At 43.2% G+C, this 16,570-nt stretch overlaps 1 protein-coding gene across 8 annotated transcripts in view; it reads left to right on the forward strand.

Moving 5' to 3' along the window:
• The window catches only part of LOC122552182 (adhesion G protein-coupled receptor E3-like), an 82,628-nt gene that overhangs the window by 35,530 nt on the left and 30,528 nt on the right, over nucleotides 1–16,570 (forward strand). For 3 of the 8 annotated variants that reach the window (XM_043694760.1, XM_043694761.1, XM_043694767.1), the window contains 4 exons: nucleotides 4,054–4,146; nucleotides 9,739–9,897; nucleotides 14,237–14,383; nucleotides 15,424–15,570. In XM_043694760.1, coding sequence (XP_043550695.1) covers nucleotides 4,054–4,146; nucleotides 9,739–9,897; nucleotides 14,237–14,383; nucleotides 15,424–15,570 — 546 coding nt within the window. The remainder of the gene's footprint in view (nucleotides 1–4,053; nucleotides 4,147–9,738; nucleotides 9,898–14,236; nucleotides 14,384–15,423; nucleotides 15,571–16,570) is intronic. The other 5 variants (XM_043694764.1, XM_043694765.1, XM_043694763.1 and 2 more) reach the window with 4 other exon arrangements.

The raw sequence follows: 16,570 nt of genomic DNA on the forward strand, positions 1-16,570 counted from the left end.
GGAGGAAACCGGAGCACCCGGAGGAAACCCACGCAGACACGGGGAGAATGTGCAAACTCCACACAGTCAGTCGCCTGAGGCGGGTATTGAACCCGGGTCTCTGGCGCTGTGAGGCAGCAGTGCTAACCACCGTGCCGCCCACTTGATGTTCCGGGTAGTGAGACTATGGATCTGAGGGGGGTTCCTGGTTTATGGATTTTTGGTAGTCCGTAGAATTGTGGGGTGTTGGTCCTGTCGGGTTTCATTTTCTGGAAGTCCGTCTTGTTTAATTGTCCGGAACTGTGTAATTTTCTTAGGAGATATGTAATTTTGTTTCCTAGTTGTGGGGTCAGGTCTAGCGCCACCTGTTGGTAGGTGTTAGTGTCTGCGAGTAATGCATCGGCTTTCTCGATGTAGTCCCTTCTGTTCAGGATGACTGTGAGCCGACCTTTGTCTGCAGGTAATATAAGGGTGGTTCATATGTGGCACACAGTCTGTTCTTCTATAACACAACAGTTTGCGCTATACGAAAATCACGCTTTAGAAATAGTTTTTAAAAAATCACACAACATCAGGTTATAGTCCAACAGGTTTATTTGGAAGCACTGGCTTTTGGAGCACTGCTCCTTCATCAGGTGGTTATGGTGTATCACCTCCACACCCAACTGATGAAGGAACAGCGCTCCAAAAGCTAGAGTTTCCAAAAAAACCTGCTGGACTATCAGCTGGTGCTGTGTGATTTTTAACTTTGTCCCCCCCCAGATCAACACCGGCTCCTCCACATGCCTCATGGGTTTAGAATTAGCACTTAAAATGTTGGCAATGTAATTGCGTCACAGCCAACAGTGTCCCCCATTCGTCAATCATGTTCCGGTGAATTTGTGTTGATGAAATGTGTGTTATAGCAGAATGACCTGTAATCAGCCAGAGGAAGTGGGAGATGTAGGTACAGTTACAACATGGAAACAATATTTGGACAGTTACATGAATAGGAAAGGGTTAGAGGGATATGGGCCAAATGCAGGCAAGTGTGACTAGTTTAAAATCTTTGAGAAACTTGATCAGCAGTTGGACTGAATGACTCTATGACTAAGATAATTTTACTGCTCCTCAGATGCTGCCTGAACTGCTGTGCTTTTCCAGCACTACTAATCAGGAATCTGGTTTCCAGCATCTGCAGTCATTGTTTTTACCTAAGATAATTCGCTATCCTGCTGCTAAGCCCTAATCACTCCATCATCCATGGCCATCCCCAGCCTAATGTTTATCACTCAAACCCTCCATTCCCAGCAACATCCTGGGAAATCTTTTCTGAGACCACCCCTTCCTAAAACAGGGCAACCAGAACTGCACACAGTACTCTGGAAGAAGCCTCACCAATGTGCTGTACAACCTCAACATGATATCCCAACTCCTTTATTTAAAGGTTTGAGCAATGAAAGCAGGTGTGCTAAACATCTTCTTAACCAATCCCTCCATCTCTGACACAAATTTCAATTCTTTTCCTGGTGTTTCAGATATCTCGAGTGTCGGGCTGGCTTGTTGAACCATCTGGGTTTTTCCACTGCCTGTTGTCATCCTATGTTTAAATTCCACCACCCGTTCCCCTCTCGCTACATCCCCCTTACCTTTGATGGTTTGTATTGCCCTTAACGGGCTTTGCACGTAAATTATTCAGTCAGACATACGGGTGATTCACCAGTTAATTGATGAAAAAATAACATGGGTGATCTGCTGAAGGAAAAAAATTTGTTCATGTGCATGTAAGAGCAGTTCTGGATAGAGAAAACAAATTAAAATCCACCATAATCAGTTGTGAATTTATGCTGAAATAACTGTAAACTTCATTATCAACTTGGGTACAACAGTTTGCGCAGAGTAATTTCAAACACCCCATTCACTCTTTCAGGTAATAAGATTGAAAATTTCTCTCCAGCGGTCTTTATTTGACATTACCACACAATTGCTTGCATTGCAAATGACAAAATGAAACTCAATGATCAATCTGTCTTTGGAAGACGGTCAAAATGATTCTTCATTGCTCGTCCTGCTTGGGCTCAGCTTCTGGTCTATCTTCTGGAACTGATTAAGAGGCTCTTTACAATTTGCTGATGTGTGAAATACATGTTGCAAGAGTTGACCTGGTAGTTGTCTTATCTTTAACTCGTCTCCTCATCGAGAAATATAATAACTAGGAGGAGTAGACAATTCAGCTGCTCAAGACTGCTCTGCCATTTAATGACTGCTCTCATCTCAGCTCAACTCCATTTTCCTGCCCACTCCCATAACCATCTAACCTGTTACTAATTGAAAATCTATTGTCTCCTTAAATTGATTCAGTGTCCTGCCATCCACCACACTCTGGGGTAATACATCCCACAGATTCATGGTCCCTGAGAGAAGGAATTCCTCCTCAACTCTATTTTAAATCGGCCACCCCTTCGTCTAAAACTAAACCCCTCGGACTAGATTGGCCCACACGGAGGAATATCGATTCCCTGCTTACTTTGTCAATCTCCTTTAATGTCTTACATACCTCAATTAGACCACCTTTCATTATTCTAAAGCCTAGCATGTCTAGGCCTGAACTCCTCAAGATCTCCAAATGAGACAAGCCTTTCATCTCTCAGATTAATCTAGTGAATGTTCTGTGAACGGTCTCCAATGCAAATACATCTGTCTCTGGGAAGGCTCATCAAATCTGAGTCAGCCTCCACCTTGCTGAAGCAATGATAATATCCAGGAATTCTGTCTGAATTGATCAAGCTTCTCATCCGGCTTCGCTTCAGTTAAGTCAACAGTTCAGTCTTTCTCAGCAATTCTTTCAATTTTCCTGAAAAGTTGGCAGAGAAGGTTCACTAGAAGTCGTCCCAAGTTGTTCAGCCACTGTGAGAAATGGACTGGAACACCAGAGTGTTGGAGTATATCTTCTACAACTGGGTTTGTGGCATATTGGGAGGGCCAGTGGACAGCAAATCCACACAACTTGTGAGAAGACACTTAATCTGGGTGATAGTTAGTTAAGGTTTGGAATGCACTGCCAGGAAGTGTAGTAGAGGCAGGTTCAATTGAGGGCATTAGATGAATAGTTGAATAGAAATAATGTGCGAGAATATGGGGAAAAATCGTGAGAGATTGACATGAAGAATGATGATCGTTTGAAAAGGTGGTGTAGGCATGAGGAGTCTAATGGTCTCCTTCTGGGCCATAAAACCTCTCTGATTCTGTGATGAGGATGTCTGATGCTGACAAGTTGGAAAGAAGCCTGACATTTCAGCATTGATGTTTTTACTATTGTCTGTGTCTAAGTGAAAGGAGCTGATCAATGACAAGTGTGAAACAGTGCACAACACCAGCTTGTATGGATATCACACCCTTTACATAATGAGATGGCCCAAGTGACTTGTCTTGCCATGAGGCTTGTGGCTCTGGTTTCTATTCTGCACATTGATCCGATGCCTATCCTGAATTCTCTGGTACTTTGTTCACTATAATGGCTTCCCCTAATCTCTGAGTGGCCGCTTCCTGATCTAGTAAGTTCTGTAAACTCTCTTATTCACTCTGTTGTGCCGAATAATATTCTCTGTAAGTACATCTCTCACTAGTACACACTATTTTACCCTTTCTCCACAGCCACTCGATTGTGATTGGAGATCTTTCTGTTGCGTTATGATATACATCTCAATATTATATCCATTCTCATTACGCTACAACACGAGAGCAATCAAAGTAAAACTGACTCTGAGGCTCAAAAGGAAATGTTACAATGAGTGGTGAAATTTTTGACCAAAGTGATAACTTTTCAGCATTTGTTAAAGCAGGAAACATAGGTTTAGGGAGGGAATTGCAGAGCTAAGGGTGTAACCTCCCCTCAGTACAGTCACTGAGGGTGGAGGGTAAGAATGTGGAGATGCTCAATTATTACATGTTAGGAGATTACAGATCTCAAGGGTTTATCAGATTGGAGAAGGTTAAGAGAGCAAACAATCGAGCCATAAACAAGGAATGGAGTGGTGGGTGAACTGGACTTCGTGTGAGCCTTTTTCAAGTACATGAAGTTTTCTTTTCCTCCAGTGATCTTCTTCACCAATGGATGGAATCCGTGGAGAACAAAAGCCACAAACTGTGGCAAAGGATTCTATCTAGGAGCAAACCGGACATGTGTTGGTGAGTCACGGCATGGAGACTACATTTCTGTTCCTTCCTCTGATAGTAATTCCAATAAGAGCCACTAGGCAATAGGACGACTCAATTTGAGAAATACTGATTATAACATAAGAAATTTTCAAAATTTATACCTGATACCAAACTGGAGATGCACAGTAAAGAACATGAGCTGCTTATTAAAATGTTTATTTCTATTAACAAATTTTTGGAGTGACATTTGGTGAAGTGGAAGGTGGTTCATTTTGCTGAGTGGAATAAAGAGGTTCCTGATCCCTTGTCAGGGAAGTCCCTGTGGTGCAGTGGGTAGTGCCCTTGCCACTGAGCAAGTAGCTCTGGGTTGAATCCTCCAAGCAGGGGAACCAAAGAAAACGGCAGCACCAATGATGGGTTTTGTGTGACTGAATCTCAAGGAATTCCCCCTTTCACGTTTTGAACAGAAGTCTCTCACGCCAATGGAGAAATGTATTGTTTGCAACGAGTGCCATCATGTTCTTCCCAGTGCCAGGAAATAGGATCAGCAGGTCATTCAGCCCATCAAGGTGAAGGTGAGGACTGCAGATGCTGGAGATTAGAGTCGAGAGGCTGGTGCTAGAAAAGCACAACAGGTCAGGCAGCATTGGAGGAGCCAGAAAATCAATGTTTCGGGCAAAGGTCCTCATCAAGATTGAGTCTGGGAGCCTCGGGGATGGAGCGATAAATGGGAGGGAAGGGTGGTGCTGGGGGGAATGTCGCTGAGAGTACAATGGGTGGATGGAGGTGGGGATAATTGTGATAGGTCAGAGAGGAGGGTGGAGTGGATAGGTGGGAAGGAAGATGGACAGGTAGGACAGGTCATGAGGGTGGTGCTGAGCTGGGAGGTTGGAACTGGGATATAGGTGGGGGGGGAGGGTGAATGAGGTAACTGGTGAAATCCATATTGATGCCATGGAGTTGAAGGGCCCCAAGGCTGAAGATGAGGCATTCTTCCTCCAGGCGGCAGGTGATAAGGGAGTCACGATAGAGGAGGCCCAGGACCTGCAAGTCCTCGGTAGAGCGGGAGGGGGAATTGAAGTATTCGAACACGGGACAGTGGGGTTGGTTGGTGTGAATGTCCCAGAGATGTTCTCTGAAGCGCTCTGCAAGTAGACATCCTGTCCCCCCAATGTAGAGGAGAATTCTTCTGAGGATGTAATATAGCAGGGGTCCTTTGCAGTTCTGAGAGAGTCTGGCCCTCAGTTGAGGCATGGCTGACTGCAGAGAGATAAGGTGGCAGTGCATGGCTGCGAGTGTGGAGCCGAGGATCCAGAAGGAGAACCGTTTCTGGAGATTTTGAATTTGTCTTCTGTACTGGTCCTGTTCAGATCCAAATTGTGTTGGTCTGAATGTAGTCCAGAGTCCATGTGGGATCAGTTGGTTTATTCCTCTGAGGATGTACAGTGGGGATGTACACCCTCATTCCTGAAGACAGGCTTTTGTCCGTAACATCGATTTTCCTGCTCCTCGGATGCTGCCTGACCTGCTGTGCTTTTCCAGCGCCACACTCCCAACTCATATTCAGCCCATCAAGCCCATTCCCTCAGAGAGTGCAATTTGAGACATGGGTACAATGTTGTGGCAGTGTCAGGAGACAATTTCTTTTATACGTTCATTCATAGGATTGAGGGCATCACTGGTAAGGCCAGCATTTATTGCCCATCTCTAACTGCCCTGGAGAAGGTGGGAGTGAGATCAATTACAGTCCATTTGATGCAAGGACAGTCACAATGTAGTTCAGGGGAATGTTCCAGGATTTTGACCCAATGGAGATATATTTCCAAGTCAGAATGGTGGTTGCTTTGGAGGTAGTGGTAATCCCATGTACCTGCTGCCCATGTCCTTCTAGGTGGACGGGTTGTGGCTTTTGAAGGTGATGTCTCAGGAGGCTGACTCATTTGCTGTCATGCATTTTCTGGCACTGTACAACTATGGTGAAGAGAGTGAAGGTTGAAGGTGCTGGAGCAGTTATCAATCAAGTGGTCTGCTTTATTCAAGATGGGATCTTACTCCTTCAGTGGATGTTGGAGCTGCACTGATCCAGGGAAGTGGAGTGTGTTCTCCTAAACCCTTTACTTGTGGCTTAGAGACGGTAGACAGGATTTGGGGATTCAGGAGATGAGTTACTTACCAGAGAATTCCCAACCTCTGATTTTCTCTTGTGTCCACTGTATTTAAAAACCAAAAAGACTGCAGATGCTGTCAATCAGAAACAACAACAGAAATTGCTGGAAAAGCTCAGCAGGTCTAGCAACAAATATGGAAAGAATCAGAGTTAACATTTCGGGACGAGTGACCCTTCCTCAGAATGGATAAAGTTAAAAATCACACAACGTCAGGTTATAGTCCAACAGGTTTAATTGGAAGCACACTAGCTTTCGGAGCGCCGCTCCTTCATCAGGTGGTTGTCGAGCACACAATTGTAAGGCACAGAATGTGTCGCAAAAGTTTACAGTGTGATGTAACTGAAATTATACATTGAAAAATACCTTGATTGTCTGTTGACTCTTTCATCTGTTCGAATACCATGATAGTTTCACTTCTTTCATTTTAAATCACAAAACCTTTTTCAAAAGTTGTATTCTCAGGTTAACTGTAACAACTGGTGTTAGCTAGACAACATGTTGAAGGTGTTAGCCCCCTGTGTTCTTTGTCTCTGCCATGATGTTGAGATTGATTCTCACCTAAAAAGTGAGGTAACAGAGTTTTACATGAATTCATGCAGTTTTTGAGCAAAGTACAATGCAATTCTGCAAGTACAAATTCACCCCACAAACGTATATGTATATTTGTGTGTGTGTGTGTGTGTCTGTCTGGATTGGGGGTTGTGAGTGTGAGAGAGAGTGTATATGTGTGTGTTTGAGAGTGTAGATTGTCTTAAGTTTGTGAGGGGGTGCATGTGTGAGTGTGGGAGTGTGTGTGTGTCTGGGGTGAGGGGTTGTGAGTGTCTGTGAGAGAGTGTATTTGTGTGGGCATGAGTGCAGCATGGTCTAAGTGTATGTGTGTGTTTTGTCCAGTTCAGTTTATACGATTAGATTTGCTCGGATCCCCTACAGCGTGGAAACATAGTAACTCCCAGGATGCTGCTCATAGGATGCAGTGATGATGATGATGATGATGACGCCACTGAAGGTCAAGGGGAGGGAGTTAGATTGTCTCTTGTCAGAGATGGTCATTATCTGGCAGTTCTGTGATATGAATGTTAATGGCCACTAAGCAACCCAATCTCCATGAGCAGCTTCAGTAGCTGAGGAGTTGAGAATGATGGTGAAAGTTGTGCAATCATCAGCAAACCTCAGCATGAGCTTATGATGGAGGGAAAGTCATTGATGAAGCAGCTGAGGATGGGCCTAGGACACTACCCTGAGGAAACTCTGCAGAAATGTCCTGGTGTTGAGGTAACTGACCTCCACCAACCACAACCATTTTCCGATGTGCCAGTTACAAGTTCAACCAGCAGAGAGTTGACCCACGTGACAGGACAGTAGTGCGCTGGGTTTGATATTTCCTGCTTTTTGTACACAGGACATATCTGGGCAACTTTCCACAATGTGAGGCAGATGCCAGTGTTATACCAAGACTGAAACAGCTTGCCGAGGGGCATATTATGATTTGGAACACATGTCTTTCGTACAATTGGCAGAATATTGTCAGGCCCCATAGCCCTTGAACTATCTAGTGCCTTCAACATTTTGACATCACATGGAATGAATCAAATTGGCTGAAGACTGGCATCTGTGATGTTGGGGACCTTTGGAGGAGGGTGAGATGGATCTTCTGGCTGAAAATTGTGGCAAATACTACACTGTTACCTTTTGCAGTGAATTCTGGACTCCTCAGTAATCAAAGATGAGGATGTTTGTGGTTCCTCTTTCTCCAATGAGTTTTGAAATTGCCCACCACCATTAATGACTGGATGTGGCAGCACTACAGAGCTTCGATCGTATCCATCATTTGTAGAATCACTGTCAATCACTTGCTGCTTATTTCGATGGGTTCACAAGTAATCCTGTGTTGCAGCTTCACCACTTTGGTACCTCATGTTTAGGTTTACCTGGTGCTGCACCTGGCATGCCTTCTTGCACTCTCCATTGAACACTGATCCTCTGGTTTGACGGTAATGATTGAGTGGGGGAGATGCTGGGCCTTGAGGTTACAGATTGCGTTCTAGTACAATTCAGCTGTTGCTGATAACCCACTTTACCTCAGAGATGCTCAGTCTTCATTTGTTAGAACTCTTCCAAGTCTGTCCCTTTAGCACACTGCCTTACAACATAATGGACAGTATCCTTAATGTGAAAAGAGGTCTTCATATCCAAAAGAACTGAGTGATCATTGCTCCAACCAACACTGTCATGGACAGATGCATCTGTGGCAAGCAGATTGGTGAGGATGAGGTTAAGTAGATATTGGTGATGATAAGGTCAAGTAGATATTGATGAGGATGAGGTCAAGTAGATATTGGTGAGGATGAGGTTAAGTAGATATTGGTGGGGGTGAGGTTAAGTAGATATTGGTGAGGAGTTCAAGTAGATATTGGTGAGGATGAAGTTAAGTAGATATCAGTGAGGATGAGTTTAAGTAGATATTGGTGAGGACGAGGTTAAGTGGATATTTCCTTTGTATTGACTCCCTCACCATCTGCTGCAGACCCAGTCCAGCAGCATAGTCTTTTAGGATTCAGCCTTCTCTGTAAGTATTCGGGCTATCCAACCAACCTTGGTGATGGATGTGAGGTACCTTTGTCACCCTCAGTGCATCCTCCAAGTGGTGTTTAAGATGGACGTTTACTGATTCAATGGATTGGTGGGGGAAGGGGAGGTGGTACTAAGCAAGAGTCTCCCTCGTCTATTTGATCTTCATCTGGTGCCTAAATCTGGTCTGGAGTCAATGTTGAGGGCTCCCAGGACAATGCCATCCTGACTGTGTACCACTGTGCTGCCAACACTGCTGGGCCTTTCCTGCCAATGGGACAGGACATACCCAGAGATGATGATGGTGGTGCTCTCTGGGACATGGTCTGAAAGCTACAATTCCTTGAGTATGACTTCAACTCTGCAGTGGCTGAGTAGCTTCATAAGTGGCTTCAGAGGACAGTGAGGAGTCAATCACTTTGGAGCCTGGTGTAGGTCAGACCAAGTAAGCACCAGATTTCATTCCCTAAAGTACAGGGCTTCCCAAACTGAGTCAAACCTCTGGGTCTGTACCATCACTGAAATCAGCAGACTGAAACGGTTTAAAACAAAGACTCAGCACCACTTCTTTGAGAGTATTCTACACTGACCAATGAATGTCAGCAATGTTCATACCACAAGATGAATGTAAAAGTTCTACAACAGACAGAATGTACTACATAACTGCAACATGTTGCTCAATCCATATAGTATTCCCAGCTGAGATACAGTTCAGAGGGAGGACATAAAATGATTTTAATTTATCAATAACTTACAGCAATATCAGTTCAGAAAAGCCACTTCCTTCTTGAACACCAACAGAGAGAAAACTCCATTGGCTTTCATGAGACCATTCAATTCCCAAAAGGTAAAATCAATCTATTAACCCTGTTCATCATATTTCCAGATGACAATGAGTGCGGTGAAACCGAAGCTGAATCATGGGCCCTGTGTGGTACCAACACAGAATGTCACAATACCCTCGGGAGTTTCTACTGTACCTGTAAGAAAGGATACGCCAGTGAATCAGGAGTAACTAACTTTACCACCTTGACACACTGCCGAGGTAAAGAAGCTAGTTACACTGCAGACCTGTTTTGAAAGAAGTTGTAAGTGTGTATGGGCTCTAACTGTATTTCCAGCACTTTTATTGCTCTATTAGACTTGGATGTAAATGTTGACAATCCTCCTTCCGCACTCTATTTATACAAATAAACAAAGATACAGAACAGGAGCAGACGTAGACCATTCAGACCCTCAAGCCTGCTCTGCCTTTCAATATGATCATGGCTGATCTGTTGCTGTTCCAAGTTTCTCATTCTCACCTACCCCAATAAGCTTTGACCCCTCGGCCTAACAAGAATCTCTCCACCTCCACCTTAAAAATATTCAATAACCCTGCCCCCACCGACTTCTGAGGCAGAGAGTTATGAACTAACACGATCCTCTGAGAAAAAACATATCTCCTCATCTCTATCCTCAAAAGGGGAATCTTGAATTTTAAAACAATGTCACTTGGTTCTGGATTCACCCACAAGAGGAAACATGCTGTCCACATTTACCTGGTTAAGACTATTCAAGATCTTTGACACTTTCATCAAGTCACCCCTCAATCTTCTAAATTCCAGCAAAAACAAGCTCAGTCTGTCCAAACGATCCTCATAAGATAATACATTCATTCCAGGTATCAATCTGGTAAACCTCCTCTGAACCAGCTCCAGTACATTTACATCCTTCCTTAAATAAGGTGAACAGTATTGAGATGTGGTCTCAGCAATGCCCTGTATAAGTGAAGCAGAACACCCTTACTTTTATTTTGAATTCCTCCCATAATGAAGGGGAGCATCCCATGAGCCTTTGTAATGAAATACAACTCTCCCTTTCTAATATTTTGTGACTCATGTCTTAGAAAACCTTAATCCCTCTGCACCTTAGAATTTCACAGTTATTCTCCACTTAAGTAAATTTCTACTTTTCCTTCTTTCTGCCAAAGTGAAGACTCCCACATTATACACAGAGGTTTTCTGCACTCCCTCACCCTATCTATATCCGTCTGCAACCTCTCTGTGTCTCAATGTAATTTCCTCCCCATCTTGGTGTCATCTGTCAATTTAACTGAAAAGCTTTGCTCCCCACAACTCATTGCTGCTCTGTATTTCACAATTTAATTAATGTCTCATGCCTCCAGAACATTCACTCAGAACATGGGATTATGAGCTCAATATCAATCATTGCATCATTAATAACCCCCTCTATTCACTCTCACTGGGAATGTTGGATGGTTAGGTGAGTGACTGGAGGGAGAACACTCCTGATGGGCAGTCACCACCATCAGGAGGTGAGAATCTTAGCCCAACATGACTCACCAACTTTGAACAGTCACATCTTCTCCTGGCACAACACATGTACACGTTGTACACGCTACAGACGGGTGTCCAAGTTCCGTGTTGTTGTTCTTCAAAACTTGAACAACTCTTCTATTTTGTCTGATTGGTCTGTATGTCGGTACTTCATCTTACCTTGGATCAGTTGAAGGTGACCAAAGTTAACTGGGAACACCTATTTCTGGTTAAATCTATCGCAGAACAGTGGAGACATTCAAAATGAAATTGGCGAGAGTATAGGCCCAACATGTTCCCTTTGGGGTGAAATGTACGAGCAAGAAGCCCAGAGAACCCTGGATGTCTCAGAATATTCAGGACTGGAAAAGTAGGAAAACAGAAGCTTTTAATAGGGACACAGGGAGCAAATCAACGGAGATCTTAGTGGAGGACAGAAAATGCAGGTGTGAACTGAAGGCAGCAATTAAGAGAGAAAAGAGAGGACATGAAAAAATAGTGACACATTAGTTTGGGAAGAGTCCCAAGGTATCCTATCTGTACATCAAGGGGAAATGGATAAACAGGGAAAAGCCCTCAGAGCCCATTAGGGACCAAGGGGGCGGCCTGTGTGTGGAACCAGAGGACATTGGTCAGGTGTTAAATGAGTACTTCAACTTTATCTTCACTTTGGAGAGGAGGATGTGAGTCCAGAATTTAGGAAGGGGGACTGTGAGGTTCCTGAGCAGATTGACATCAGGAGTGCGGAGGTTTTGGAGGGCTGAGAAGCGGACAAATTCCCAGGTCTGGGTGAGATGGAGCCCAGGCTGCTGTGGGAGGTGAGGGTGGATATTACTGCGGTTCTGTCCCAAATGTTTAATTCCTCTCTGGCCAGAGGGAAGGTGCTAGAGGACTGGAGGACAGCAAATGGTGTTCTACTCTGCAAAAAGGGTGGCCACGATATACCATGGAGATACAGACCAGTGAGTCTCACATCATCATCTGTTCACTGGAGAAACAACTGGAGAAAATTCTGAAGGAGTGATTTAATCTCCACTTGGAAAGTTATAATCAGGGATAGGAAGCATGGCTTTGTCAAGTGTTGGTCATGCTTAACAAATTTGATTTAATTTTTCAAGGAGTTGATGAGGTTAGTGCAGTTTATGACAATATAGTGGCTTCAGGAGGTTATTTTGTTCTTTTTTTAAAGAGAGATTTGAGGACAGAGATGGTGAGCTGTTGATTTGGAAAGCCAATAAACAGCTTGTGCAGCCTTGTTTTTTTCAGCTGGAACAATAGAAGCAGCCTGAATGGGTGTGGTCAAGCTCTCACAGAACCAGGCTTCTCCGTTTCTTAGACTCTGCTGCTGAGATCTTGAAGAAGTGGAAGCTATTTTTTGTGATTTTTGGATATAGCTAAAATCTGAGTTTTCTCCCATCCTGCTGCTCGAGTTGCATGTGAGACAATCTATTTCTGAATTTGCCTTTTGCTAAGGGGTATGTTCATGGGATGCTACTGTATTGGAACAATCATTGTTTAGTTGCTAACTACTCTATTAATCTGTAACCTTTTCCAACAGGGTTACAGCTAAGCCAATTCCTTTTCTTGTCATTTTTCTTTTGTTATATTTTAACTATATTGTATGAATAAACTGTGTTTTGCTTAATGTTGAGTAGTTTGACCAATCAAATTGCATCAGGAATGCAACACCTTAAATTTACCATAAGGGCTAGGTTAATCTCTTAATATATTTTGAGGTTGTTTGGTCTGGTCCATAACTGGTAATGTTGTTTATATGGATTCCAGCAAGGCCTTTAACAAAGGAGAGTGACAAAGATACAAAAGCACACAGGATCCAGGGTAACTTGACAAGTTGGATCCAAACATTGGCTTCGTGGGATGAGTCAGAGGATGGGAGCAGAAGACTGTTTGTGTGGCTGGAGGCCAGTGTCCAGAGACATATCACTGGGTCCTTTACTGTTTGTGACATAAATAATACAGAAGAAAATGTGGGAAGTGATGATAAATATGTTTGCGAATGACGTGACGATTGATTGCTTGGTTGGTGACTGTGCGGCAGAAGGTATTAAGTTACAGCAGCATAAAAACAGATTGGGAATGGGCAGGTCAGTGGCAGATGCAACTTAACCCTGAAAAGTGCACTTTGACTTCCAGAAACTCCTCTTTTATAATGTGAACTGTTTTACAACATCAATATTGACTTTCCTGCATTCTCTAGCCACCATTTCTTTTTCCACAGTCAAAACTGGCACAAACTATTTATTTAGTATCTCCCCAATCTCTTGAAGTTCAGCACACAGATGACCTCCTTGATCTTGCTATCCTCTCTTGAGCTCTCCTCTTACTCTAAAGTTTTTAGAGAGAATCCCTACAGTGTGGAAAAAGGCTCTTTGGCCCAACAGGTCCATACCAATCCTCCAAAGAATAACCCACTCAGCCCCCTTCACTATTATCCAATATTTGCCCCTGACTAAAGCCCTAACCTACATATCTCTGAACACTATGGGCAATTTAGCTTGGCCAAGTCATCTAACCTGCACATCTTTGGATTGTCGGAGGAAACCCACACAGACATACAGACAATGTGCAAACTCTACATAGAGGTTGGAATCAAGCCTGGGTCCCGGATGCTGTGGGGCAACATTGCTAACCACTGAGCACCGTGCTTGTAGTGCTTGTAGAATCTCTTTGGATTACCCTTAACCTTACCTGACCATGCTATCTCATTGACCCTCGTTGCTTTCCTCATTTCTTTCTTAAAAAAGCCCTACAATCTTTATGTTGAGCACATTTTTTTGACAGTACAGACGCAATGGGCCAAAGAGCCTCTTCGAAAGTGTACGATTTTGTGAAACTCGACTGAAATAACTTGGTTTGCTACAAGACAGCAGCTTAATATTTTCTGATGAAAATGGCCCTGTAATAAAGAATTTTCTCTTTGATGGAAACCCATGGCAGCCGTGACACAGGGACACAGAGGTCAGGCAGGTGTTTAGACAGAAGCTTATAGCAGATGATCAGTACATGAAGGTGGTCAGGGAGATTCATCATTGTTTTCAATTCCAGATAATGACGAGTGTGAGACAGAGCCGTGTGGCTCAAATGCAACATGCACCAATAAATTTGGTGATTTTGAGTGTACCTGTAATGAAGGATTTGTCTCAACCACTGGAGAACGAACCTTCACCAATAAAACAGTCACGCAGTGCCAAGGTAAAGACTATTCTACTTGGGAAATGCTACTTAAAACATTCACCAGACTTTCATTCTTTCACACTGATGCATTTATTTTTTCCCACAAATCTGACTCTCACGCTGTAATGGATCCCAGAATAATTCAGCTGTGCCTCTTTCTCTTTTCTGTTTTGCATCCATATTTCCGGAGTTGTTTCATCTTCTGCAAGACTCCCCTTTATGAGACTCCCTTTGCTGGATTGTAAAATGAGGGAAACTCATATTTCACACCATTAATTCAAGGTTCTGGACTGTAAACTTGTGAAACTTGGTATCACAGTGACAAGGTAACTTAATCCATGAATATTCATGTCGAGGAATCAAACAAAGTTGTCCTGAAAAATAATTACTTCATCCAGCATTAAGCTGATATTTCACAGGTCGCTTGCATTCTATTTTGATCTGATTAATCCTTGGCTTGACATTGTAACATTATAGCAACTCAATGAATTCATCCAGAGTCACTCTTTTGGAGCATCAGATTCTCATCCCAACACATGGTGCAGTCTCATGTTCAATTTCTGAGATTTTTTGCTCGCAATATCGATTTACTGCTGTGTTATGTTCGAAGTCAGTCAGTAAAACGTTCAGAGAAATGCTTGTGATATCATTACTGAATCACTGGATGTGACCTGATGGTATGAAGATCTCACACTCCATCTTCCCTCAGATCATTGGAAGCATAACCCTCTATTTTACAACCATTCTCCTCTGTTGTAATAAAACAGCAGAATATTGGCCCAGACAATTCTGCGTCTGAAGAATATAATGTTTGCGCCAAATAATTAGTTGTAACAAATATTTGTTGGATTCTTCAACACCACAACATCCATGTGAGGTTCATTCTGGTCTGGGAGATAACAGGATTGCCGTATCAGGTAAACCAATGTCTTGGATGGAAACTCACACCAGCAGGACACAGGGAGACAGAAATCAAACAAAGGTTTAGACAAAGGCTTTTCGCAGATGATCAGTACATGAATGTGGCCAGGGAGGTTCATGGGTATTTTGTATTCCAGATATTAACGAGTGTGTGACAGACCCGTGTGGTTCAAATGCAACATGCACCAACACATTTGGTGGTTTTGAGTGTACCTGTAATGAAGGACTTGTCTCAACCACTGGAGAACGTACCTTCACCGATAAAACAGTCACGCAGTGCCAAGGTAAAGACTATTCTACTTGGGAAATACCATTTAAAACATTCACCAGACTTTCATTCTTTAACACTGATGCATTTATTTTTTTTCCAAAAACCTGATTCTCGCACTGTAATGGATCCCAGAATAATTCAGCTGTGGCTCTCTTCTCTGCTTTGTATCCATATTTCCTGAGTTGTATCATGTTCTGTAAGACTCTCCTTTATGAGACTCCCTTTTCCATATAGCAACAGGTAAACTAATCTCTTGGAGGGAAATTCACACCAGCCAGGTCACAGGGAGTCAGAGATCAAACAAAGGTTTAGACAGAAGCTGACAGCAGATGATCAGTTACATGAAGGTGGTCAGGGAGATTCTTTTGGGCAGGCAGCTTCTATGTCCCTGTAATGAAGGATTTAGCTGAACAACTGGAGAATGTTCTATTCCTGATTAAATAGTTGCACAGTGCCAAGGTAAAGACTATACTGAATGCAAAACAACTTCTAAAACGTTAAGCTATCCTATCTGTTATTGACAAGCACTTGACTCTCATGCTGTAATGAATCCTAAAAGAATTATGCTGTGTCCCTTCAATCTCTGATTTATACCTCTGCTCTCTGACTCTATTCACTTTTGTAAGATTGTCATTTACATGTCGGCCCTTTTTATACAATGGCCAGATGTTCCGGTCAAGTCAAAAGCCTATTTTCGACATTGATCAAATACCCATTTACTTTTCAATGTCTCCCATGTTGGAGAAACTTCAATTGGAGCCTCCTGTTTCAAACCTGCACTGGAATCCATGCTATGAAGAAAATTGCCATAGAAAGCACCCAGTCCCTGTTCTGCAGCAATCTGGCTGCATTCCGTGAATTAATTGTGCAGCAGCAGCAGAGCCAGACACTTTGACAGCTCCTGTGAAAAGCAAAGTATTTCACTTATGTAAGTGTGGGAATAGTGTGGCACTTGGTTAAGGGGTTAAGGTGCCAGGTGGGTGAGGGAGGTAGGGGCCAAGTGGATGAGGTCT

Source organism: Chiloscyllium plagiosum, chromosome 8, assembly GCF_004010195.1.
Source record: "Chiloscyllium plagiosum isolate BGI_BamShark_2017 chromosome 8, ASM401019v2, whole genome shotgun sequence".
NCBI lineage: Eukaryota > Metazoa > Chordata > Chondrichthyes > Orectolobiformes > Hemiscylliidae > Chiloscyllium > Chiloscyllium plagiosum.